The sequence below is a fragment of the Neolamprologus multifasciatus genome, chromosome 17 (genome assembly GCF_963576455.1).
Source record: "Neolamprologus multifasciatus chromosome 17, fNeoMul1.2, whole genome shotgun sequence".
Classification (NCBI taxonomy): domain Eukaryota; kingdom Metazoa; phylum Chordata; class Actinopteri; order Cichliformes; family Cichlidae; genus Neolamprologus; species Neolamprologus multifasciatus.
Window position 1 is genome coordinate 14,039,989 of NC_140455.1, and position 27,713 is coordinate 14,067,701.

The 27,713-nt window shown below is 38.9% G+C and overlaps 1 protein-coding gene across 6 annotated transcripts in view; it reads left to right on the top strand.

Annotated features, from left to right (window-relative positions):
* pik3r3b (phosphoinositide-3-kinase, regulatory subunit 3b (gamma)) overlaps nt 1-27,713 on the top strand; it is a 192,496-nt gene that overhangs the window by 146,077 nt on the left and 18,706 nt on the right. Inside the window, exon 1 of one of the 6 annotated variants that reach the window (XM_085138344.1) lies at nt 16,983-23,824. The exons of 4 other annotated variants lie outside the window; for them this stretch is intronic. In XM_085138344.1, the coding sequence (XP_084994470.1) occupies nt 23,713-23,824 (112 nt within the window). In that variant the 5' untranslated portion in view covers nt 16,983-23,712. Of the gene's footprint in view, nt 1-16,982; nt 27,100-27,713 lie in introns of those variants that run through there. One more of the 6 variants, XM_085138345.1, reaches the window with a different exon arrangement.

A 27,713-nucleotide genomic window follows, 5' to 3' on the forward strand; every position in this document is an offset into this window, starting at 1 on the left:
ACCTTTCTGTGAGGTAGTACAGTAGGGTTAACCACAGTTTTTTTTTTGACCATGCAGAGGCCAATACAAATAAACTCACCATGCGTCAGACAATGAGACAATAATCCTATTAAAACTCTTATTAAAGATCTAGTGTGGCTGGCTGATCAAAACTATTTTACAGACAAATAAAATATCAATCAGATGTTAAATATATTAAATATTTTAAAACAAATGAAAGACACATGCTTGAATTTTATTTGAGTTTGCTTTGTGACTGGATTTGACCCTTTGTTTTTTGAATGCATTTCCACTTCTTGATCTCTGCAGGTTCTCTGTTACACAGCATTCCCACTCACATTCCTCCTTTGGCCCACCAAAATCAAACCTGCCTTTGTTTTTTCTAGGCAGGATTGCAAAGACTAATCTTGGTAATCGAATTGCAGCCCACTGAGCTCTGAATGTGTTTGTGCCCTTGTAGAGTGGAGTATTCAGATTTACATTATTGACCTCCACAATGTCTCCCTGGGAGAGTGCAGAAGGATGCACTGACAGGAATTACAGAGGCTGTTATACTGACAGTAGACAAGTGTGCATATCAGTCTACACAGATATGCAGACAGAAACCAAAACACATTGCACAGAAACACAGAAAAGACACGACAGACCTTCAAACAACTACATTTTTGGAATTTATACTCCTTTAGATTCAAGGCTACCACTGCCAATGCTGCTATTTAACTGAAGTCAATACATTTTCAGCTCACCACTGGTAATGCCAAAATGTACATATATAACATGCATAAATCTTTTTCAACACTGATATTAATTGTAGCCTCTGTTACAACAGGTAAAAAAAAATCCCCACACTAATATACAAGGATATTATGAATTTGTCTCTGATGAAAAACAAAAGTCAGTATAAAAGAGAATTTAAAAATAATGTAAGGATCAATCTTATATATAGCAGAAAGACATTCAGGAATCTACACAGAATTAAAGCATCAGTTGTTCGCCTCATGTTTACAACATGCTGTTAAGTAGTAAAAACCTGAGGTGTTTGTGTTATTGCGTGCAATACAATATTCACAATGACTAATATTTGACTGTTTTGTGATAGTTTTACCTTTTTATCTTCACATCTTAATAAATGCATATATTTAACTAGTATTACTTGCTTTATCAGTCACAGTTTCTACATTTAAAGTCCTTGCTCTCACCTCTGCCAAGAGTAGCATCATTTCTACTGGCACCCTGTTGGCCAACAGGTGATCATTATTAACCTGGGCCTCGAGTGATCAAGTAATGGAAATGTAATTCTTTACAGCACGCATTTTGCTTGAATTGGCTAACATAACATGCTCCCATCCAGGTGACATCTTTTTCAGAACAATCTTTTTTTTTTTTAATTTCAGCAGCACAATACTAAGTACTAATACTGCATCTATTGCAAAAACAAGGCTTAGCAACGGAAGAGTCTAGGTCCTTAACTAGCCTGCCTGCACCCAGTCCTTTCCTGCTGCTAGTAGGTTTTCCCTGACTGTCCTCCAGTCATTCCTGGATGCCACTGCAGTTCACAGTCACAGTAATCAATGGTTCATTGCTGTTTGCGGCTTGTCCTGAGATCCTTAATTTCTCCACTTCAGATCATTTCTTCTGAGTCACAGCCAGAAGCGCCCTTTCTTGAGTGATCCTTGAGTGTCTTTTTTTGCTCGGACCCAGGGACTCTGAGAGGTTTCGGTAGCTGTGGCGTGGATTCTCTAACAAAGTCCATCCATCTGACTTCAACAGGATAGATTTGTGCCTTCCACCCTGCTTCAGCACATGTTACAGTGGGCTCTCTGTACGTCTTTATCTCTCAAAGACTGCTGTTGTTGTTTTTTTTCATGGAATTGCTATAATCATTCCATTGGCTGAGGTGGACCACAGGACAATATCTGGCCTTAGAGAAGTTGTAGTTATTTCTATTTTCACATGTCAATCAACACATCAGAGGCATTACAAAAGGCCATTTCAAAATTAAACCCTAATATGCATGTCCTCTAAATAATATTCTGCTTTATGTATATTTTTACTTCACTTGGACTAAGAAGTACAAAAAAACAACTTGAGAAGTTAGACTGAGATGTGCTTGACAGCTATGAGACTCACAGCAAACCATTTAACAGCCTATTTTAGCCTCATGCAGGAAGAGTTATGTGACAACACTTACTGCACTGAAAGGCAAATTATCCCAGTGCTCTATCATTGAAAATTTTCTTTCCAAGTCAACTCCACAATCTGAAAGATTTGCTAACTATATAAAAAAAACAATTTGTGAAAAATTATCTATTATCAACTAAATTGACAAGTTATTTAATATAAGAGACATGAAAAACGTCTTTTAAATGTAAGTTTTATTACAATGCTTTAAAACCAAGGCGCCTTTCCAATTATGGAGTGAAACTTTGGAAGGCTTTACACTGCACCATGAACATTAGACAATTTAAATCAATGTACATAAAGAAAATCCTTTCACAATATGAGTCAGATGAGCTGTATTTTGAATCATTTGTAAATAAAATAGCCATTTCAGCAGCTCCATTCGAGTCGTCATCTAAATCTACTTAGTATTAAAAAAGGCCCTTTTACAATATTAAGCACTTGTTCGGAAAATAAATTTTCTAAATAAATGGTCTGCTTGGGTTCTTATATTTAAGAGGTCACATCCTTAATTAAAAATGCTAAGTACCAATCCTCCATTTTCTTTGTACATCCCAGCCTGCCCCACAGCCAACCTTTAAAAAACCTCACTCTCCAGTAAAGCTTCAGTGTGGATCTTTGGACCACTCTCTGTCACCACCCTATTGTTAGTAGTGGTGCTCACCCCTATACACCCCCAATCCCTCCACACAGAGACTTTAGGAGGCTTCCCATGGACAAAGAGGGCACAAGGTCAAGACACAGACAGACATAAATCTGTGGCCTCACCATCCATCCCTAATCCCCCTAACGCCATTGTCACCTCACTCCCCCATGCTGCCTGCAACACACACACTTACACACCCAGTAGACCCTCTCCATCTGGATGTAAATAATGATGATATTGTGGTGGTGAATGGTGCTCTGTGTCCAGGCGATAAGCCCAATATAGTCAGAGCAGCACGGGGGTGTGTGGGTGATAGTTGGTAAGCAATGACACAGATAAAGAATAATGCCCTGTGTATGTGCTTGTGTGTTTGAGTCAATCTCTTAATTATTAATGCCTGAGCCCTTACCATTTTCCTCATCCATCTCTTCTTAGTCAGTTCCCCCTCCCTCAGACAGACCCCCAACTCCCCCTTAGCTAACGCTTTGCCTCATTCTCTATATTTCTTTTGTTCTGTTTCCTCCGTCACCTGATGTTGCATATGCTCAGGGGTTCCCATTGTTCTTTATTACCCCTCCTTCTCTTTGTCATTAATTATCCTCACACCACCACAATTGGTTATTTAGCTTCATTTGGATATTGTTTTTCATGATGTCCACAATTAAATTATTGATAATAACACTGGTAATGGTAAACGGACTGCTATTTATATAGTGCCTATTTAATCAATTTAAGCTCTCAAAGCTTTCTTACTGTTACCTTTACCTAATCACAGTGACCTCACCCCTGGTGATGCCCAGATCGTCCCCCTCGTCTACAGACTCTGCTTCCTCTACAGAAGACACTCTGTAAAATTATGGAGGTATTCCAATTTTTCTTTCCATCACTTGATAATATCCTCAGTTAAAGTCAGCAGCCTCCCACCCAGACTATACACCTTATACACCATGTGGGTAGAGCACCACTTTGTCCTCTGACGGTTTGTCAGAATCGCTTACCAGTTATTAGGTTTACAGGACAATTCCTTTTCCACACAGGGCCAGACAGGTTTCAGTAACTTTTTTCATATAGTAAAATCAATTCTGTATTTAAAAACAAAGAAATCCAGAAATGGGCAATTTTTTTTTCTAGGCAGAGCTGACAGCTGATAACATGAGGAAATGGCAGTTGGCTCCACTGGCAGGTTAATGCCTTTGGAATCATGATCAAATCACTTCAATAAATTCCAACCCTCAACTACAGTCACAAAGTCTTTTGGTGACTTAAAGAACTAGGCTGCATATAGAAGCAGCCGAAATAAGTTTTCTTCATGGGTGACTGGGCTAAGATGTGTTGAAGAGCTTAGACAGCTAGATGGATTCAGACTTTTAATTACATTTAAAAAAAAACTTTGGCTACAAAAAATGTCCAGTTGCATAGGATTCACTGGGAAAATAGCCCTCAGTTTCTTTAATCTGATCATTCACTAGTTTCAGGTTTTACTAAATATAACTAAAGATCGTATAAAAGATGGATGTACATTTAAGAGCTAAAAAGTGAAGCAATAGCGCCAGTCCATTTAACCTGTATGCTTCAATAGGCCACCAGAGAGCAATACCTATGGTTGCAAAAAGACTTCCAATCATGTGAAACAGTTTCCTGCTCAGTCCATGGTCTGAGTCATTCTTTTCATGTTATTCTCAGGGGTTGAAGTGGGATTTAGTAGATGGGAGAACTCTAACATCAAGTATAGCGTGGGAAAAATAATTACTTAACAGTAACTCCCATAACAATTTGTATTGTGAATTGTTGCTAGGTTTCAAAACTGGTGGTTTTGATTTTTGTGAAGGAGACGCTCTCATGCCAAGTGACACCGCTGACTAGCCAGTCGCTTGAATGCAGTCTGATGATGTCACGTTTTTGGATCGCCTCAGATCATCTGGAACGCCAGTTGAGTACTAAAAATGTACCTGGTATCAGTTACTACTATCTAATGGAAAACCCTAAAAACTTGAGTCGGCACTAGTGGAAAAGGGCTATTAGATGGTTCTGGTAACATCTAATCTGGCATTGACATTCTTCAGTGCAACCAATTGTTTGCGTCTTCTAAATTATTTGCATATACATTCACAAAGGTGTAAGTTTATTATAGACTTTTGCCTACTTGAAAGTGTCCTTGACTTGGTTAGAAGTTGTGAACAGGTTTTTGTGGACCAAGGAAAGATTTCTGCGACCAGGTTTCATGGCCAGGTCAGTCCTGTTCAATCATTACTTTGAGCCTCTGAAAATGAGTGACTGTGTATATAAAAGTTGTTGTAATTGACCTGTTAAAAACCTTGAATTAAAGTCTGTACTAACCACTTTTTGATTATTTCATATAAAATCCACTGTGCTAATGTATAGAGGTCAAATTACAACAATTTTATCATTGTGCAAATACATACAAGGTTGATTTTAAGTATGTTTGAGAGCTTCCATGATTTTTCAAGGTTATTTTTATACTAAAGGGACAGTTCTTCTGAATACACAGATGCCTCAATAAGCCATATACATGTCACCATGGCACCATGCATGTCCCACCAATTGACAGTTGCATCGCTGCCCGAGGGCAGAGCTTTAATGCTACATTTCCATCAGTGGGAGAGATTTGCAAATACGTAATAAAGAAAAAGAAAATCCCATGAAGGAAATTATAATCTGAATATTTGTGTCCCAACCACCACAATTACCTCCCATCCAGGTTACACACAGACACACAGAGTGGCAAAGCCTGATTATTACATGTTACAGCTGACCTCTTTTTTTGCACAATCTGCTCACAGAGAGCACTAAAGCACCACTTTAATCATCAGCACACAAACACTAAAAATGACCAAGCGAATGAACAACACGTTTTGTTAATTTTGTGCAGGAATAAATGAGAATAAAAGAGACGTTTACCTCCGACTGCAACACAAGCCGCGCCTCACCACCTTGAAGACTTTTATTTGACTTCAGAAGTTTTCTGATTTTTCTGGGTATTTTCGCATTGTTGCACTTCTGCAAGTGCAACAATGGGAGGTTGCTACAGTTTGAAATAACATATATGCTAACATGTATGCCATTTCCATCTTAGTTTGCCATTGAAGAAGTCCAGTTGTGAATATTGGGAAGCTAGTGACACATCATGCAACAACTACAGGTTGTTTTTAATAGTCTTAATGGTTTGCTGTCATCTTACTCAACTGAACTTTAAAACAACCTACTTTTTTACATAAAGGTTGCCCAGTCTCTCAGTCATTTTAAAAGATTGTTAAAAACACCGTTGTTTTCTCACTTGCTTTCATTTTTAGTTCAGCAACATGGTCTGGCTTTTGTTATGCAAATAGAGTTATTTACTTTGTTTCATTTTATGATTCTTAGTGTATATTTATTGTTGTTTTGATGACTGTTATATAGAGTGTGTGTATTGTATAACCTCCATAGCACTTTAGTGTACAGGTGACTTGACTACCAAGTTTGGCACTGTTTTTTTGTTGTGTTTTTTTAACCTTTCTAACAAGAGGGTAGTTGGCGAGAAAGCTGAGAGGGAGCTCAGGGAAAGGACAGACAGCAAATGGGCCAGAGTAGAGTTGATCCCAGGCCCTCTGCAATAACCTTAGAGCAGATAGCCTGTTGAATTTCTTGAGATAAAACAGCCTAACATACATACCAACACATACATGCATACTTTGTTGATATTAGTGATTAGTTGGCTCAATTTTTAAGCTACTGTTAGTTGGAGGTACCCAATTTGCTTTTGTCATAAAATATTTATAGTTATTTAAAAAAATGTTTTGAATTTTTTAAACAAAATGTTTAACATATTTTTGCAGTTATAATATACATCTTAAACTATATTAATTTATACTTTTATTAATGCATTTATACATTTTTCTGTGTCTACTTTGTCTCCTTATTGATATTTAAACTTGTTTTGGGGGTCACAATAAATAATGAGACTCAGGTAACAGCTAGGCTGTAGTGTAGAAAGATAAAATGTGTCTTCCCTGTATGTGCGAGATACACACTTACAGAAACTGTCTGAAGTTCATCTACAAACATGGGTTTATCTGCAAAGTTGTGCAATTTGTGTTTTCATTCAACTGATAATTTAAAAAGTGGCCCTTAAGAGAGATGTATATTTCATAGTAAACAAATTTAAAGTTGATCAAAAGTTATATTATGTTAGCATTTTTTAATACAGGTTCAAGGCTTTATGCTGTCTAACATCATATTAAACAAGGTGCTTTTCAAAGTGCGTTCTTGTGGTAATTAGATTTCTCTGGTGGAGTTAAACTGATTTCAAATCCATGATAAGGTTCTAATGCAAAACAATGAAATTAGACCACCTGGTGTTTACTCCATACATAAATAAAATTTGTTTTCCAGCTAAGCTGCAGTATGCAATGTTCCACTGAAAACCAGGTCTCCTTGTGCACAGTTGGAGCATCATTATTAATTGAAAATTGGCTGTAAACATTTGAAAGCAAAAGCTGTTTTATTTCCAAGAGCATAAACCTTTACCTTAGACTGATTTTTAGGGGTAAGAAAATCCTCCATCCATTCTCTTCTGTAAGGGTCGCGGGGGGCTGGGGCATATCCCAGCTACCATAGGGCAAGATGCAGGGTACACCCTGGACAGGTGGCCAGTCAGGCAGACTAATCACTGTAGAAGGAAGCTGGAATGCCTGGAGAGAACCCACACAAACACGTGGAGAACATCCAAACTCCACCACGAGGCCTTGGATAGGTGGTGGAATCAAACTCACCTTCTTGCTGCTGCCGTAACAAAAATCCTGATTATTATTAAATGGGGCAATCAGGAGGTTTTTACCTTTACAGTAACGTATATGATAAAAGTAGTAACTAAGTTAAAGTCAAGACAGGGCATTACCCTTTACTACTCCATGCTGAGTTTAATATGTAAATGAGAACTATCCTGCTGATCAAACTATGTGATGACACAGCCTGTCATTCTCAGTGTGTCCTTTGGGACCTGTGTATCATGCACTGTTTAGAGATGGGACCAATTGTAAATTATGTGCACACAAAGACACTCTTTGGTGTCACATTTAAACACACTGGGGTATACTTCATTTTTCAATTTACAAAAATAATGCTGCAGGTGACTAATAGTTTAATCCAGACTATAAAAGTATTTTATGTTTTGATGTCTAAACATAAGCAGCAAGAAAATGAAACTGTTTATTTTTCATTGGCTTTGCAAATATCACAAAAGGGAAATGAAACTTCCTTCTCCTGGTTGAGAAACTTGCCTTGTCTTATCCCTTCAACATCCTAATATGGACAAAATAAAGAAGAAAAAGATCATGATACTGATGCTAAATGTGTGCCTGTTGTCAGTGTCCTTTAACCAATACATATGTTATTGTATTCATTTACAAACCCATCACCATTTTTGAGGTGTATTAACAATTGTATTTTGTTTTTGTTTTTTTATTTAACTTTTATGCCAACAATGTTTTACTGAGTTAAAATAAATTAAACGGCGCAGAAGACCCTGCAGAAAAAAAAGAGATCTTTACCAAAAGGTCTTAATCAGACAGAGTGAGAAGACACTTAAAATCTCATTAGACTTAAATGCTCACTGAAGGAGCTCTCATTACTCCAACTCACTGTGTTTGTGAATTTGTTTGTGTTTGGTGTTCACATTCATTGCTTAATGGACAAGATAGCCTATTAAATGTTCATTAAACCGAAGCTTGATTACCTCTGCTGTCATCCCATGATGAACTCTTCTCTGTCTCTGTTGTCTGGACTGAACCAGGGTGAAAATCAGGTAAGCTGATGTACAAATTACCTTCCTTCATGCACCACCCAGGATACAATTTCCTTACCTGGCTTCACTTAACCTAACATCAGCAATCAACCTAAGCAGTCATGCAAAAGTAAGCTTTTTAAGTCAACCTGGGGATGATGTTTCCGAATCTACACTATATTGCCAAAAGTATTCACTCACCCATCCAAATCACCAAGTTCAGACATTCCAATCACTTTTATGACCACTGGTGTATAAAATGAAGCACCTAGGGATGCAAACTGCTTCTACAAACACTTGTCTAAAACTGAGTCTCTCAGGAACTCAGTGAATTTCACCTGTACTGTAATAGGATGTACACCGCCGGTATAAAAAGTCCAGTCATGAAATTTCCTTGCTACTTAATATTCCACAATCAACTAGTCTGGGTTTGGCGGTTGCCAGAATGGTACTTGTGTGACTGCATTGTTCGAAGTGTAAAGTCTGGTGGAGGGGGATTGTGGTGTGGGGTTGTTTTTCATGAGTTGGGCACACCACCTAGTTTTAATGAAAGGAAGTCTTAATGCTTCAGCATACCAAGACATTTTGGAAAAAATAATGGAAAATGGGGAAGGAAAATGACTATTGTGGTCCAGTGTGTCTGACTATTTTACTGGCATTGTGTAATATCTTGCAACCCTCTGTAACTTAAGAGGAGTATTTTAACTTAATGTTGTTAATAACATTTTCTCTCATTTTCATTTGAGGTATTTTTTACTCAAATCCATATTTTATGTGTTAAAAACGCCTCAGATGAAACTCAGAAAACTACTAAGTGAGCATAGATTATTTTTGACACCATTACAGTTGAAAACATACATCCTAATTTATTGTCACAAGGAATCTCAGTTCTCTATGACTCAGTTCAATTCAGTTTTATTCATATAGCGCCAAATCTACAGTCGCCTCAAGGCGTGTTTTATATAACAAGTAAATACAGTAATGAAGAGAAAATCACAACAATCAGATTAGAAGGCATCATCAGTTATTCAGTATCAAGAGCCAAAAACACACACTCACACATCTGCTGACAGTGCACAAGTTGTCAGAAATAACCCTCGTGTTATGTTCCAGTCAAATTTCACTGATTTAAAAATGTAATTAATGTAATTAGACTGACCTAAGATTACATGACTTTGTCTACAAAAAGGATTACAACACACAAAAAAATGTAAATGTTGTGGGTTTTATTGAATATTTGTACACTCCGAGTGTTTCCGGTGTTGTGGAAGTTTTTCCACTTAAATAAAGCCTGCAGACGAGCGGTGAGCGGTAGCTAACATTCTTTTAATCCATGCACACAACATACAAACAAGCTTGTGGAGCCCTCCATGGCCGCGGGACAGACGGTCAGCAGAGTCTCTGAGCCTAGCATAGCTCTCAGTTAAATACCTTCTCCAGGAACAAAGGCAGTACACAGCTGTTTCACACCTTAAGGTTCACACTCCCTTGCTACTTCCCAGAGTCCTCAAGAGACAAAAGACTGGTCCTCTGGAGTTCCTGTTTCCCCAACATCTTTGCTACACCCCCTACCATTTGTCTCAAGTATGAGTGTCAGACATGTTAATACAATAACATAATGCGATTAAATACCTAGGTAAAAGAAATTCCTATACACCGGTCAACAGTGACGGATCGTTAGAAATTAATGGAGGAGATAACAATTAGTGTAAATAACTGAATTCAGGTACATCCCCACTGGTCAGATGGACATATGTGCACACGCAAGAATGGATGCATGTGCACCCACATATGTGCACATACACACATATAGACACCTTGGGTTCCCTGGAAACCACTGCAGAAGTCTATGCCCACTAGATGCTGTCTTCTATAAGAACAACTCCTGTATTGGCAGTTCTCATATACAGTTGCAACATTGTTTCAATAGCATTGAACTTTTCTCGTAGCCTTAGTGTATAATGCTTTTTTGAGGCCTTGCTCACTTGTACTGTGTGGCTGCATCATGGCAGAACAATATACCCTAAACGAGGCTCTTGAATCCACATTTGATCACCACATTAGTGAGGAGCAGAGAAGCCAGGAAACTGACAGTGAGGATGAATTAGAAGAGAAAGAATCAGTAGCTGAAGACTGCGAGGAATATAATCCAGACCACGAAATGACTGATGAGGATGGATCCAGAGATGAAGAGGATGGCCACGCTAAGCCTGCTGTCACATTCAAGTCAAAGAATGGGAACTTATACCCACCTGAGAGTCAAGGTTTTCAGCTGAAAATGTCATAAGGATGACCACAAAATCAAAAACTATTGGCCAATATTCTTGAAAAAAAAACCAAGCAAACTTTGTGGCTCTGAAATCATCATCTTCTGTCCGTTAAGATGGACAGAAGATGATGATTTACTCTTTTTGTCAGGAGATGTTAGAAGCCAGTGTAGTTTTGGGATCATTTCTTCCATACAGAATTATATCATATTGCTGGTCAAAAGTGGCCGAGAACACAATAGGCACTTTATGTGTATATATAAATGTTTTAAATAGTTACAAAGGAAATGTTCATGGTAACATTGAACCAAACTAGTCTTTGATAAACAGTATACTACGTTTCAGCTGATTATTTCTTATAGTCAAAAAAATTCAGTTTTTTAGAACTCAAATTCAAGGCCTATAAGCCCAGATCAGTGAGAGCTGCAGGTCATTAAATACAAGTTCAAAGACTGTAATATTCTAACATAACAAGTAGTGATAATATAGCTATAAGTATAGTTTTTATGGTGAGTCTTAATGGAACAATCTTTTTTCTGGAAACACAAAATTCGTTAATACAAAATTAATACAACATGAATGTTGTTTTACATTATGCCCTGTACAAATTTGTTATCACTAGCTGCTGTTGCCTGTACCGAACTCCTGCTAACGCTTAAGTGGCTACTGGACAGGCAGGTATGCTGCTCCATGCAGTCTCAAATTGTGATTACGTAAAAATAGCTTAGCTTTTTTATGGTGCTCAAATTTTAATTGGAATTTCTTTCTTTCCAAGCTTTTCAAGCTTCTTCAAACCAGTGCATTTACCACTGTCATTGTGATATTTAGAGGCTCTGTTACCCATTGTTACTCATTAGTTACATTTTTTCCCAGGTAGAGTTTTATAGATGAATCATGAATTATTAGCCTGTTGTTACCTGTTGTTTTATATTCAATGCAAACAACTACAAACTGTTTATATAGATTGTAAAGCAGAGAACTTGTGAGCATTTGACAATTTAATGACAGCCTTTTATGGTTCGCTTTTTAAATAGCTGGGCAAGCAGGATTAATTGGGACTATGTCATCTCTCTCAGTGAGAATGATGAAAGTTCAAATACAAACTTCTATTAAAAGGTAACAGCAGGAACTGCAAGCAGTGCATTTCAAAAGAAATGAATGTATGGTCTTAGAAATATAGATTTCAGTTACTCTAAATACAAGAAGCTGCCACCTAAAGTAAAACAAAAAGAATTGCATATCAGTGTCCTCAAAAAATCTGAATGATATTCTGGACTGTCTCAAAATCAACCTGGCCAGTAAGACAGCACAACATGAGACTTGAGATGGCAAAGGCCCTGGTTATTTTGTAACGATGACTGTGGAGAGAAAAACAATTCTGGCACTTGACATCATTCATTCAGAATGATTAAAATGTTAAAAGTGAGTGAAATCCATATGTAGAAAATGCTGCAATGGACTGAACAATTCCCTACATTTAACTATGCAGACAAAGCACACCTTCTGCTGTTTGGCTAACTTACACTCAACTTAAAGTCCAAAACTACTGACTTTAAATGAAGTAGAAGGAGGTGAAGATTGGTAACAACACAGGGAGTGCTTCTCACAGCAAAGGTGGGGAAAATGTTTGCACTCCCTGGTGCATGTCCCCACGTGAAGTGTTTATGCATACACTAGTGCAAAATCACTAAAGTATGAAACGTATAATAGAACTGGGACACAGTACAAATGTTTCCTGCTTTTCTTAGAGTATCAGCACTGTTGATATTCACACTCATAATGCCTGTTAATGATCTTCAACACCCACTGTTCAGCACTTCCAGCTCTGAGCTTGTTGGCATTGTCACTGAATCCACTGCAGGACCTTAATGTTTGCCCCCACATGCTCCTCTTCAAGTCTTCCTCTTATTCCTTTACAGCAAATCCTTCATTTCTGACCAGTGGGTGTTGGAATTCTTCTCATGTCAGGCAGCGTGGGTCAGCTTGGCTCGCTCTAACGTGTTTCATTTAGTTTAATGTAATCTGTGGGTGTCAGGGAAATGCTGTAAATGTGCATGTGTGCTTTATGATCCTCCACCTTTGTCTCCAGCAGCAGGCAGAGTGTGGCAAACAAAGAAGCTGCCTGTCCCTTTCAGCTGTCTGGGTGAATCTGTTTGTACACCTGACACAGATTTCCCCTCATTACCCCAGCGTACACACAAACATCTTTTCAGTGCTCCAGGGGGTCACTGCTGGTGATTCTCTCACTGTCAGTTCAAATGACCTGCTATTTTGCTTTTACACCTCCAGTTTATGAGACCTCAGCAGCAACACTATTTAACTGTGCCACTTCTGTCATACACTGGTTTTTAAAGGGTCTCTGCACTTTATGTTTTGGGAAAGGATATGTTTTATCTGTTCTGCATGCAAAGCAAGTGCTATAACAAGAGCCATACACAAATGAGGTAGAAACAGATGAGAGTGAGAGTCACAGAAGAGGTCTGGGTGTAGCACCCAAAGATGGGAGGTTGTCCTTGTGACTGTTTTAGTACTCAGATAAGGAGTATTTGCTCTCTGCTGTAATCTCGTCGAGGACTGCTCTATTGATTTGAGTTCTGGTGACTGTGAAGGCTATTTGACTACAGTGAACTCAGTCGTGTTTAACAAACCACTTTGAGGTCGTTTGAGCTTTGTGACACTTCATGTTGCTACAGAAGCAGAAGTAGCCATCACAAGATTGGTACAAAGTGGTAATTAAAGGATAGTCATTGTCAACAACATTTAGGTAGCGTGTGGCATTTATTTGAATGATTCTTACCTTGGAATTAAAGACCCTAAGTAAATATCCTATAAGTAAATATATAAGATAAGTAAATATCTATAACGATGAACTTGTCTATTAAAATTTGATGGGATGTGTGTGAGGTCCAAATGACTTAGACTCAGGTGGAGCACAGGATCTATCCAGAGGAGAACTTTGTTATTACAAACTATTCTACCATGTAAACCTGAAATCTTTGTCTAACAGCTCATCTTTGTGATGTGTAGAAGAGCTCCAAACATTAATTCACAGAGGATACTGAGCCACTGGTGTGTTAAAGAAGATACTGTTGTGTCAAATGTGTAATTGCTGTTGTTGTTTTTTTCTGCTGTGTGTGGCCACAGGTACATGCTAAAGTCTAAGACAATACATTCACTTAAATAGCTGCAGTTTTGTGGGTATTGCAAAATGGAATGTATGGCTGTGATAGAGAGAAGTTAAAATAAACTACATGAAAATGACTCTCTGTGCACTGCTGAGAAAAGACCCTGACAGACGTTGTAATTATGATACAGTCTTCATATAGAATTGAAACTGGCATGCAACTTGATGTCATCCATGTTTTGGCGGTGGCTGATGGTCATTCCATTCCTGAATGTAAATTCATGTCTGCTCTTTGTGATGATGTGGCTAAGGGGGTTGCGTTTTTGAGACCTACATCATGAGTGCATTTTTCCTCCCCTGTAACATAAAGAAATTTCACAATACATTTTTAAGCAATAAACTGAAAAAAAAATGTTGAAAATATGATACAAATTAAAATTCATATATGTAATTTAATATTTATTTATTTTTAATTGCCAAAAGGTTTAACAGGCATTCCATTTTCATAACTTTGAATTTTCTGCAAATTAATTCATGGTTGAGGCTTTAAAAGGTTAAGAAAATTGATGAATGGATAAAGTGGAAAGATATATTTTAGCCGCTGAGGTTAATTTCTATGTTGGGAGTGTATTTAAGTAACTTTAGTCATGATTTGGTTATGATACTTTTCTAAATCATCAGACTGGTGCTTCTTGAACTGACTGGTATCTTTATAGCGAGGTCTGCCTGCCTCTGCTGGACCACTTGATGGTCAGGCAGCCTGCCTGCTTGACTCTCTGCTTAGCTGTCTACCTGCCTGTCCTGCTGTAAGTCTGTCTGTCGGCAGAACTGTCTGACTACGGCATGAATAATGCTGAGCCAAGCTGCCCTGCTGCCTTGACAACCAATGGAGAGTGGGGAGAGGACAAGAAGAAGGGGGTCTGTGTGGGTAGAGAGCAAATATAGAAGGGAGAGGGGGGCTGTGGCGGTGTGTGTGGGCACGAGACGGGGGCCGGGCATATGCTGGAGGGATCTGATCAAGTAAAGAGAAAGCAATAGAAAGATTTGAAGAAAAGCAAGAAAATGAGCTGCAAAGCAAAAACTAACAAACGGTTGAAAAAGGAGAATAAGACTGAGAAACAAGTAAGAAAGGTAGCTCAGCAGTTTTGGATGCAGCCTACAGGAGCAGATGCAGCCTGTTTCACACTGTCACCAGAGTGTTGCATCATGGGATCAGGACCATGGGGACATTTACACTGTGGGATGACATCACCCGTTGCCGAGTCAGACCTCGTCTGCTTGGCTCTGTCTGACTACCCTAAAAGATGCTGCTTCTTTCAGTTTTTACTCTCCTCTATCAGACGGTCTGCCTTTCGGTCTGACCGCCCATCGCAAAGGAAGTGAAAAGACAAAGAGCCAGATCGACAGATGAACAGAGCGCCATACAGGGAGAGAGGGAAAAAGACGCAGATGCTAGTGGAGGGTTTCGGCCTTGTCTGCCAGCATGATATAGCAATCTGAAAAAGGAACAAGGGAGGAGGAAGGGTGGAAAGATTGGGGTTTAGTTCAGTCGAAAAGTGTGTATTAGTGTGTGTGTCTGCCATCTATGTCCTACCTTCCCTTTTCTTCCTGATCTGCTGTTTCTCTTGGCACACTGACTGGCTGGTTACACAAAAAATAGATACCAAGCAAGAAGAGTATTGTACCGTCATCTCCATTTTTACTAAAATAGCATCCGTCATGTACTTTTTAAACATGCAAAATCGACACCAGAGGGTGACAATCGTCCTTCTTAACTTGGTTATTTCTATGTATGTGGTTACATTCTTATGGCTTTTGTCTTTTCTAATCTTGCCTTCACCTGATCCTGTTACTGATGCACTCAGTGCTATAATCACTCATTGCATTATATTATATAGAGCCTCTGTCCAAAGCAGCTCTACCTCTCAGTTCTGTGCTATAAATGTGTTTTATTTATTGAATTTAAGCCAAGCAAATCAACATGATGTTCAGTCAGAAAGGCTTCTTAAATTTCCAAATCAACTGCTCCCCCATGATATTATGAACCTGTAATTATTCAACACCACTTTTAAAATACCTGGATAGGTGTTAATATAATTTTAGCCACTTGAATTGAGAAAATAATCAGGTATTATCATCTGTGCTCATATGGCATTTATCATTTCCAGTCTTTTGTTTACGCAATCCACTAGTTTTGCTTCCCACCCTTAATTTCCCATGTGAATATTCCAGAAATTCTATCAGTGCACCATGCGTATTTAAATACATCACACAACTTTATGCTAAACTGATTTCATTGTTTTTTATTTAGCTTACACACAGCCCTATTTCTGCTGAATATGTAATGACTGCACAAATACAATTTCAAATAAACAAATATTAATATCAATATAAATCTGGCCTGTGCTGGAATTGGCAATTATTCATTTCTATTGTTTCTATAGTCCTTTTACCTTCACTCTATTGTGTTTATCCTAAAATTCTGAATATTCTAATATTCATTCTCCTGATTAGCTCCAGTTTAACTACTATGGAGGATTTATCCACTGTAGGCAAAATAAAAGCAGAGTTATGATTTGTAGCCAGAGCCTGTTACTCAACCCTACTTGGATAACAAGTGTATAGGAATTTCTTTCACTAAGGTATTAATGACATTATTTTATTGTATTAACATGTCTGACACTCATACTGTAAGACAAATGGTAGGGGGTGTAGCAAGGATGTTGGGGGGAAAACAGGAACTCCAGAGGACCAGTCTTTTGTCTCTTAGGGAGTGTGAACCTTAAGGTGTGAAACAGCTGTGTACTGCCTTTTGTTCCTGGAGAAGGTATTTAACTGAGAGCCATGCTAGACTCAGTGAGACTCTGCTGACCGTCTGTCCCGCGGCCATGGGGGCTCCACAAGCTTGTTTGTACTGTATGTTGTCTTTGTGTGCTTGGATTAAAGAATGTTAGCTACCGCTCACCGCTCGTCTGCAGGCTTTATTTAAGTGGAAAACTTCCACAACACAAGCTAAAGATTTCAACGGTTTGGAACTAACAACATAATTTCAAAGTTACCAAGGGTTTAAGACTTAAGCCACCTTAGACGTGTTAAAAACTGCCGTTCCTCTAATGGCCACAAACAATAAAATAAACTTTCATCATTCATACAAAAATCTATAGGTGTGTTGAGTCAGGCTGCCAGGTTTCATCTCAGCTAATAATGGTACTGAACTATGTTAAAGTGGGGTTAGCAGCTCAGCAAAGTGCACACCTTTTTAAAAACTGCACTGAAACAAACTTTTCCCCCCATATTATAGTCATAATCCTTCAGACTTCTCTGACATCATTTGGCACCTGAATACTTTTTTTCAGTGTTTTTTGCTTTAAATGATGGACACATGGTCTCAGTAGGGTGTTGTCAATAACTGATGAAAATCAGGCTAATTGCTACTGCTACTGCTACTTCTGTTGGACTGAGTTCACACAGGTGGAGCAATGCTTTGATTTTGCGATACAGGCTCAGTTGATGCCGGCAAAGGGAGTCAATCCTCTCTAAATAGTAATGACTTCACTGGTTCATTGGTGAATCAGACAGGAAATAACTGAGCTGGAAAGTCTGGAACAGGGAAACCAAGCTTGAGTTGGAGTTCACATGACTCACAGCACACAGCTTACTAAGACCAAGACAGTCGATGTAAATCCAATGTGCAAGATCCTTCAAAGCCCTGATCAAACCAGTATCTGTGATGTTAACTACAGCACGGTGTCTAGTCAATGGTGTTTAAGCTTGGTCTTACCCCTGGAGATGCTTGTTCACTTAGAAGAAATGTACTTAGCAGGGGTCTCCTGAACTTCTTTTGTTCTAGATACATAACTTATCTGGGAATCTGCTTTTCTCAACTGGGAACTGCATAAATGTTTCTAAAATGAGTTCTCGTGTGTTAACTGGTAATGCATTCTAGACTTTACAGGACTTTTTATAGAAGTTTTTTTTTCTTCTGCTCGACCTGGTTTGCTGAAAAAGAATGTTTCTCAAAATAGGGCCTGAATTTAAACATTATAAGATTATAGAAATGTATAGAACTGGACTTTTTGCCATTAAAAAGCAGCTGAATTATTTTGGCTGAAAATTCATATAGATATTAAAGTTTTAGAAAGTGATTTTTTTTTTTTATAATAAGGTAGATTCTTTAATGTCTTAGGACCTGGCGTCCACATATGTGGACATCACATTTTGGATTGTCTAGACCAAAATACAAAATTTCGTTCTACAAGGGCCTGATATCCATATACAGGGACATTATACAGGGATATTATACTGCCACTGATCTATCGAAGTTTAAAACGAACGTCCTCATATGTGGATCTAATTTTTGTCAAAAGCAAAAATCAGGTAAAAAACTAAAAATCAGGTAATTCTTTGTTGTTTACATTCATGAGGTCCAAATCAGCCCAAATAGCAAAGAGAAATTAAGAATGCGTGCCATGAAAGACTTTGGGTCTTGGGAGGTTAAATCTATAAAGGCAGCTTATGTAGAGAATTTAAAAGAAACGTCTTCAGTTTGCAAATTCTGAACACATTTTAATGACTTTTTTTTTAAAAAAATTGGTACAAATGTTTGTTGTAGCCAAAGGTAAACAACATTGTGATCTTACAGCCTTTCCATTTTTGTAAATGTGATGTCTTAGGAACATCTAGAGGGAATTTCATCAAATCTGGTGCAAATTTGCACATGAATGTAAAGATGATGAGAAGACGACAACATTTTGGCAGATGGTGGTCAAAGGTTTAGGTCATTGGCGTCACAGACAACACTTTTTTGAGCCATAAGTCAAGAATTTATTATGTACTTGAGCCAAGACACTATATTCAAAAGAAGAATGCTATTTACATCTGCAGACATTTATATTTGGTGGCATAGATTTGTTCTTCTTCTGACATCTTCAGCCTTCCATATTCATACATGGAAAATGGAAGATAATGAGAACATCTGTAAGACCTAGTACATAACACCAGGCATCGATGACAGAAGATATGAAACAAAAAAGCTGGACACAAAGGATCTTTCCTTTTGGGACCTGTGATGGAGATGGGTTACAAATCAGTTTTCAGATGCACAGCAAGAAAAAAAAAACTGTATGAGCATCTTACATAATTTGCCAGATGTATACAGAGGATATCAGCTGAGCCGTCAGCTTATGTGGACTGCCAATGAGATCAGTTGATTTACCAGGATTAGAGCTGGACTTGACTCGATTAATGTCAGAATTTTACTTAAATTACTAATAGAATGACACTTTACAGCTGTATTGTAAATGTTGCCATATTTTCAGAAAACCCAGTGTTGAAAAAGTAAGGGAACAAAAGGATTACTGCTTAGTTACGTTGTGCATTCTAATGATAGTTGTTGCAGTGATGTGGGGGATGACACACTGTGTGCGTCTTCCCTGCGCCCTCAGAAAAGGCTTATGCATAATATATACAAAAGTGTCATGCCATATTACGCAACCACCATGTGTGTGCGTGCGTGTGTGTGTGTTTGTGTAAAAGTGTGTGTGCTCTCACAGACCCCACTCAGCCAACATCTATGTTTAGCAATCTATTCATGTCTATAGTTAAATTGTGCTTTCCACTCTAGTTATTACAGTGTCAGACAAAATGTGAAAGCACCAATAGCCATGGATGATAAGCACAGAAATAGAGCAAGTAGTCAGCAAATTGTCAGACACACACATTAATAAACTACATATGACAATGCCTAAATTCCAACAAAATATTTTAGGCACATGGACCAACGCCCCAATCTTTCTCTCCTGTCTTGTCTCTTAATTTCTTTATTTCTTGCTTCAGTTGCTTTGCACTGAAACCTGGCAGATTAGATCTCATCCATCTTTGTCTCAGGTTGCTGCTACAGTTTCTATCTTGACAGCAAATGTGCACGTTGTTACCTTTTTCCTTTAAAAGAAAAAAAAGTCTAACCATGTGCTCAGTCTGTGATAGATTGTACAGTAGTGATACTCTGACACCAGGAAACGTGTCAGGGAGATATACAATACTGTTCTGTCTCTTTCTAAATCGGTACACACACAATCTCACACAGAAGACCAATTAAATCTGTAAAACACAAGACTGAACACTGCACATTTACAGCACAAGCAAGCAGAAGAAAACACAGTTCGAATCCACCACCATCCTCCACCGTCTGGGGAGCACAGCTGGACATAATCACAGACAGACGAGACAGGGGAAGCGAAACTGAATATGATGAGACTGAAACTAAGACACATAAAGCCAAAGAGCTTGGAAAGAAAAGCGTCTGGACTTCTTTAAGTTTCTTGAAGATGTTTCACCTTTAAGAAAAGCTCCTTAGACTACAACGACCTGGATGACTGAGAAATAATATTGAATTTCGTGCTTTGCCAAAGTAATGTTGGACTCTGACTGTCCAGCATTGATATTTTGTTGTGTTTTCATGAGTACTATCCCATTGGTAGTGGCAACTGTTTCTCACTCTCACAGCTAGGGAGAACAAGAGACAGCTCAACTAAATCAGAGGGAAAAGAGACAAGGAAAGTCCACGGATTCAATAACACAGGATCAAACAAATCAGGACTGTTGCAGATGCAGATCATTTGCTCTGTGCTTTTTTGTGTGTGTGCTGGACACAGAGTGATTTAAGAGTAAACGATTGAAGCTTTCTATTCATGTTAACACTTAAGAATGAAGATATGATATTGTCTGACATATCAGTCCTTCCTTCATTTTTATTTTTTGTCTTTTTAACAAGATAGTAGAGAAAGGCAGTGGAAAATACTGCAAAACTAAAGGTTAAAGTAAGCGTTTTCGAAATCAGCAATTCTTTCAATCATCAGCCATTAATGGGTTTTTACATTGTCAGCCAAGCTTAAAAATGTTTTCTGTTAGTTTGGGAATTTGTTTTCATTTTTGCATCTGATTGCAAATGTTCTTGAACAAGTGCCTGAAAACATAACTGTATATGTTTTATGTATATGGAGCCATCGGAGGGGTATGCTATGCAAATAGGCCACTTGGTGCCCCTGCGATTGGTGGTTGGGAAATTAAATGGGGAGCTGCGTGCTGATGGTTGGGGACAGTGCAACCATCAGCACACATCTCCCATCATCGTCCTCCCTTCCTGTGCTGTCTGCCCATCCTTCGTCCCTCTTCGTTTCTCCTTTGTTTGGCGAGAGGCAGTTTTAGTTCCTGTATCATTAATAATGATCCATCTGCCAGGCTGTAAACACACACACAGTACAGAGAATAACATTGTGCTGTGTGTAACCAGCATAAGTCATCTGTAACACAACCACCCACCCATACACACACACACACACAAACACACATTAATGATATATATGTGCGTACTGCATTAAAGAGAATCCATTCAATTCCCTCAATTCACACAAGGTCCCTTCATCCTCCTTCATTTCTACCTCTCTTGTGATGGACAGATGAGACAGACAAGTTTATGGAAAGATAGATGACTGGGTCAGTGATAGTAGATGGGAGTTGCTTGCCTCGTCAAGTAGGACACTGGGCCAAACAAAGCAGCTGTCATTCCTGGCAGAGATTACTGTGGGGATGATGGGGTCTGGATCATAACAATGGTCACCCATCATGGTGTTAATAAAATTATAAACAAAAAAATGGAAACAAAGTTCTAAGAAAAATATGTGATTTTTTTCAGTGAAAGGACTTTGGGCAATAGGTCAGCATCAGATGGTAGTCAAGGAATATGTCCATTTAGGTTCTGATATAAAGCTCTATTACGTGATAGCCTAATGGTGTGATTAGACCGAAAGAAAATGTTGTTTTCTCACAACACATAGCTAAGTAAGTCATACAAAATCTGTGCAGACACTGACTGACATAAAAAAGGAAGTCTTTTGTCCTGTTTTCTGCATATGGTCTCTCTATTCTTTTCTTTTGTGTCTTCTTTCCCTCCTCTTTTGGGATTTCTTTGGTTCTCCCTGATATCACATTTGCTTTATATTGAGACAGAAAAAAAAGAGAGAGTGTGAATATTTGAATGAATCAAAACTTTTACTTAACTCCAGCTATTGGAACTATACTGGAATGAAGTAGTTTTCCATTTCTATGTTGGGTAATATTTTTTGAGCTGCAAGTGTTCCAGAAACGCTCTATCACCTGTACATGCACATATAATGAGGGGTAAAACTTCACTAATGTTTGGTCTAAACACAGCATTAATACTCTGTTTCGCTTTCAGAGACCCCTTTCCCACAACATATCGCCATTCATTGTTAATATAAAAATGCCAAGCACTTTTAGAATCTTAAAATATGAACAAAAGGATCCCTAGAGATTGTGCTTGAACTAATAATCATGGAAATCCATACTATCCTTCTTGGTGGGTGTGTGTTTTGGTGTGGGTGTGTGTTTTGGTGTGTGTGTGTGTGGTAATGTAATTATTACAGGCCTCATGTATGTTTGCATATCTCTAGCATTCCCTAATTCATGGTTAAGCTTCCATATTAACTGTAACTGTACTTACCTCACCATAGGAGGTTTGCTTCACATTACAAATAGCAGTTAAACAGGCAAGTTAAACAAGCCCAGTGATCAAATAAACTAAAGCTCTGTTAGTATTAGGTAACAGTTGGGAAAATATGTAATAGCGTATATTTAATATTTACTGGATTACTAATATGACATATGTTTTTAAAAATCCTAATTTTCCTGTTTCTAGTTAATTTGCAGAAATTAATAAAGAAAGCACTGCCTCTCAGTCCTTGTTTTACTGGTAGTTATCATGCAGCATGTTATGTCATACCAAACAGCTGTCGGTGCAGTATGTGTTTTAGCGGCAACAGAAGCTGGTAACATGTAGTCACACAGACTCAGGCGAAGGTTAGAAACTTAGTGGAAAACCACCGTATTTGTAACTTGCTCTTCATAGGCTGAGGTAATTTTCCTACTGGCTTTGAAATTCGGCTTCTGAGCTTGCGCAGAGCGCTTTGTCAGCGGCGTATAGAGGACAGAAACGGGCTAACCACTCTTCGAGTGATAAAGGGACGATTAATTATTCGTCAAATCGGCAGGGACGATCAAAAAATTGGATTTCCTACATGGATTAGATAATGGCAATGAATAAATGAGGGATATTATTATATGTAACATTAAAGAGCAGTTTATTTACACTAAGTTTTATGTGAATATTTGGTGATATTTTTGTCCTCCCCTGCATGTCGTGTAGGAGTGGGTTTTCCCAGCCGTTGTCTGGCTCTGCCTCCGCCAGCCTCCTCCTGTCAGTGCGTTTCTTAAAATGAAACTAGCGAGACGGTGGCACCTGCGGAGGAGAGGCAGAGGGGGTTGTATGTAGAGCTGGCATCTACTTACCCACCGTTTAAAGGAAGTCTTTATGTGCATATATATGTAGACAGATAGATGCACACACATACATACAGGAGCCTTCATGAAGTTCCCCGAGTTGTTAACAATATTAACATGTCCGAGGGAGCAGTCGCAGCCCGGTGCTTGCTGTATACGTTTCGTCTATTCATTTAAACCTGAAGCAGGAATTCAGATAGAAGACTTAGAAGTAAACAGATAGATTAACATAGAGGCATATGACAGGAGCACACGATGGTTGTTTCTTTTTTTCTTTTTTAAGTACGCCGGTCATTTTTACTTTGTTTAATAGCGTTTTTCTAATACAAAGACTGCCTGGTTAAGCTACAAGAAAGCAATGTATAACACAGTCTGGACGACCAAAACCGGCGAGGAAGGAGACTGGAGGGACGTGATGATGCCCTACTCCACAGAGCTGATATTTTATCTGGAAATGGACCAACCACCAGGTAAGCTTCAGGCCGGTGATAGCGGGGAAATGGCTAGTTGGACTGGAGTTAATTAGCTGGAGTGATATGTGTTTAGGAGCTGTGTGCTTTGGTGTCTGGTGAAATTTGCAGAGAAGCTTTCAGATTTCACGTTTTGCTCCTGTTCGTACCGGTCACGCAGTTATGGCTTTGTTTTATTAGGACTTCGCGGGCTTCTGGGCAGTCGTGATGTTTTAGGCACACTCGCTACATTTCTGACAGCGTACATAAACTTAGCGCTGTCTGTAGCTGAGAAGCAGGTAATTCGGGGACGAAGGAAATAAAATGGCAATTTACAGCAGCAGTGACAGCGCTTTAAACGCCATGGACTCTTTGTTTCTCGCTGTCCGGTGCACTCGCCACAGCTGTTCTTTTGTACATTAAGATACAGATTTGCGTGATGACACAGTAGCTGCAGTCTCACTGTGGAGACAATAAGTCCCGTGTAGTCCGTACACTGAAGCATCCCCACTTCTTCTCTGCGTCTGATGGCTTTGCAAGAGGCCTATGAGATAATAGAATAGGAGCCAAGGTGACTGTATCTGCTGCTTAACCCATTTAATTTAACTGTTGGAGAATTTGGCTTATGAGACCACCGGGTAAATGTTGTACCATCCCGAGATTTGGTATTATTCCGCACTTGAAGTTTGTATTAAACCATTCCGACTGAATCGTTCCAAAATCAGCTGTGCCGTGAGCGGTGAAGGGGGAGAGGGGGGATGGGACAAGCAAGAAACCAAGAAAATTAATAAAACCTGGAATAAAACCGTCCTGAATATCTCCGAATAATAACGCTCTTCACTTGGACACATATAGAAGTCTTTGTGCCCATTTCTAGCCAACTGTCACCCACAATTGAATAAGTTTCATTCATTCATTCCTCGGCAATTGTGCCAGTGTCATTCGACTCGCTCCTCTTCCTCCCTGCTTTTCTCCCCTCCTCAATGGATCATGGCGCAGATGTGGGACGTTGTGTTGTTTCCAGGAGGCGCTGTTGAATTGCCTTGTAGCTCTTTTGGGGTTTTTTTTTTTTCGTCTCCTTTCTTTTCCCTCCATGTATCTATTAAGATGGACTATACTCCGCAGCAACCTCACAGTGCCATGTTGTGTCTATCTGTAGCATGCTGCAGAGTATTTGGGCTTAGAGCTCACTAGCATTTTACCACGGGATGCTTGAATATGCAACATATTTTAAGCTTGTGCTGGGTAAAAGTATTGTTTCAGCTACGTTTTCTCTTTAGACCTTGTATTTTGAAGTGCAATCGGTAATCCTTTGTTGCTGCTGCTCAGTGCATTAGGGATGCAGATGCAAAATTCTGGCCATTCAATGGTGATTCACACATTTAACTGGCCACTGGACCTTGGCTTTTATCGTGCCTAGTGCCATTTCTTTAGGGGTTTGTCATGGCACAAAAAATAACAGATTTTTGCTTTGCTCAGCAGACTGTTTCTATCTGACAAAATGTAGTGAACAAGAATGTTTTGGACCATAACAAACATTGTATTGGCAATGTGAAACCTTCAGAACAGCATTTGTATATATGAGTGTTTTTATAGACTGATTTGGTGTTTGTAGAGGACAAATAATCCTCTGTTCGTATGCGAGTAGCTTCACTGTTTCTGTTGGTTTTAGGTTGTACAGTACTCAGATTCTTAAAGCTCTTTTGTCCAAATGAGCACATCCTGTCATTAGCGAAACCTCTAAGTCTTTCTCAATCCCAAGTCATATTTGTTTTGCTGTGTGCAGATTGCATGCGTGTCTTTGTCTTAACACACCTGATGTGTAATCAGATGACAGACATGCCCACAGATGTTCATTACATGTGTATGTTTATTACACTGGCATTGAAATGTGAACGCCTCACTGATATCTTCAGTGTGTGTACAGTAGTACTTGTGGTGTGATTAGCACAGGTGGAGTGTCACTGCCACCCCCAGGGGAGGGCAAGGCCTCCGTATCCACTGGCAACTTGGTGTGTGTGAAGCGACACTCTGTGGATGTGGGGTGAATGATGAGTCTCATGTTTCAATGGAAAATCACCGGGACATTGTTGCCAAAGGACCATACCAGAGTGCTTTTTGCATGTCTAGGTTCATTTGCAGTACAATGCAGTGTTATACATTCCAGCTCCTCTTTCTTCCCCGTAGTTTTTATTCATGTGTGCACAGAATAAAAGAAAAAGACCCCTTTGCCAAGACGACAAATCACATTATTTTTATTCATATTGTTCCTTTTCTTTATTTGTGCAGTCTGGATGCTTCCTTGCACGTGTTAAAAACAAGTTCTTCCTCCCCACTTTTACCAAGTGCTGCTCATAGGGGATTGTCTGATGGTTGTTCTCACTCTGATATTGTGGCCTCTTTACCTCATATAAAGCATAATTAGATTTCTGTCAGCTGGTGCTGTATAAATACAATTTAATTTGTTTTGTGTTGAAATGTGAGTCAGTGGAAAGATGCAAAAAAAAATTTCAAGTAAATAAATTGCAGCGTTGTCATAAAACTAAATGTCAGTATGAGGACCTATTCTGTGATAGGACAGAGATGTCTTCTGCTAATTTTCCACCAGTGTAACTTTCCAGGCATAGCCCAGTAGAATGTGTAGAGATGTAGAATGTCCAGCACCTATGGTTTTGTCTGCATTTTAAGCCTTTTTTGAAACTAATTCTGGTTGGAGAAGCTGGAAGCTCATTCTGGTTCCAGCTTTTCCCGGTAGGAGAAGCTGGAACAAGAATCAGTTTTCAACAAGGCTTGGATTTACTGGAAGGTTGGGTAAGTTTTGTTTTTTTTTATTCTTAGTTTAGGGTTAGTGAATGAATATACAAATTCAGTTGGCAGTCACAGTAGAAACTTGTTGATTTAGAGGTGCTGCATTGTTGTGTGTATGATTGCGTGGTGTGATGGACTTGATCTACCACAAGCCTACTCAACCTTCCTCCCTGCCTCCCTCATTTCTTTCTTTCTTTGAGCTTTGCACGCCTTCCCTCAGGGCTGTCCTCTGATTGGATGAGGGGGCGTGCCTCCGTGCAGGGATTAGCTGGGGCATCTTCTGTCTTTTAGAATGAGCTGTGCTCGCTCTTTTCTTCAGTCTGACGGAGAGGAGAACAGGAGGAGGAGGAGGTGGTGGTGGTAGAGGAGGCAGGAGAGAGAGTGTGTGCAAGTAAGACGAGGAGAGTGAGTGACAGAAAAAAGGGAGGAGGGAAACAGCTGAGAGAAAACTGGAAACATGCATCTAACAGAGAGTGTGATGGAGAACGGTAAGAGGGGGAATGAGATTTCTTGTTTTCATGTATTTCACTTTTTAGTCTCTTCAGCCTTCTTAGTTTTGCTTTTTAAAATGTAACCTTAGCTTTCTTTGTATCCATGTCTACTGATTTGCATTTTTATGCTGCCCTTTCTTTAGTGTTTTTCAGCTTTTCCCCTACACACAGAGCTCCTCCTTCTCTTTTATTGCTCCTGCAGCACCCATCACTTGCAGAGGATGTGAGCGAGCACTGGCATTCATTCATTATTTTGCTCTGTGTGCATTTGTATTTTAAAACTGGGTCACAATCAGTCGTCCAAATGAAAGTCCAACAACAGAATGTCACTTAAAGCAGATTTTTTTTTCCTGTGGTTCTTTAAAAAGTTATAATATTTTAATATTTAGAAACAGCTTTATCAAATTTAAATTTCTGTCAATCTGTCAACTTAAATGTTAATCAGTTTTACTACATCAGAAATCTGGATCCTCTTTAGATAGTCTGAAAGACCCCATTCATCTAACAGATGCGTACACTCACACTTACCTCATCCAGATGTAGAGCTGTGAAAATAAAGCAGATTGCTTCAGAACAACACATTCATGCTTCCTGCTTTGGAGTTTTTAACT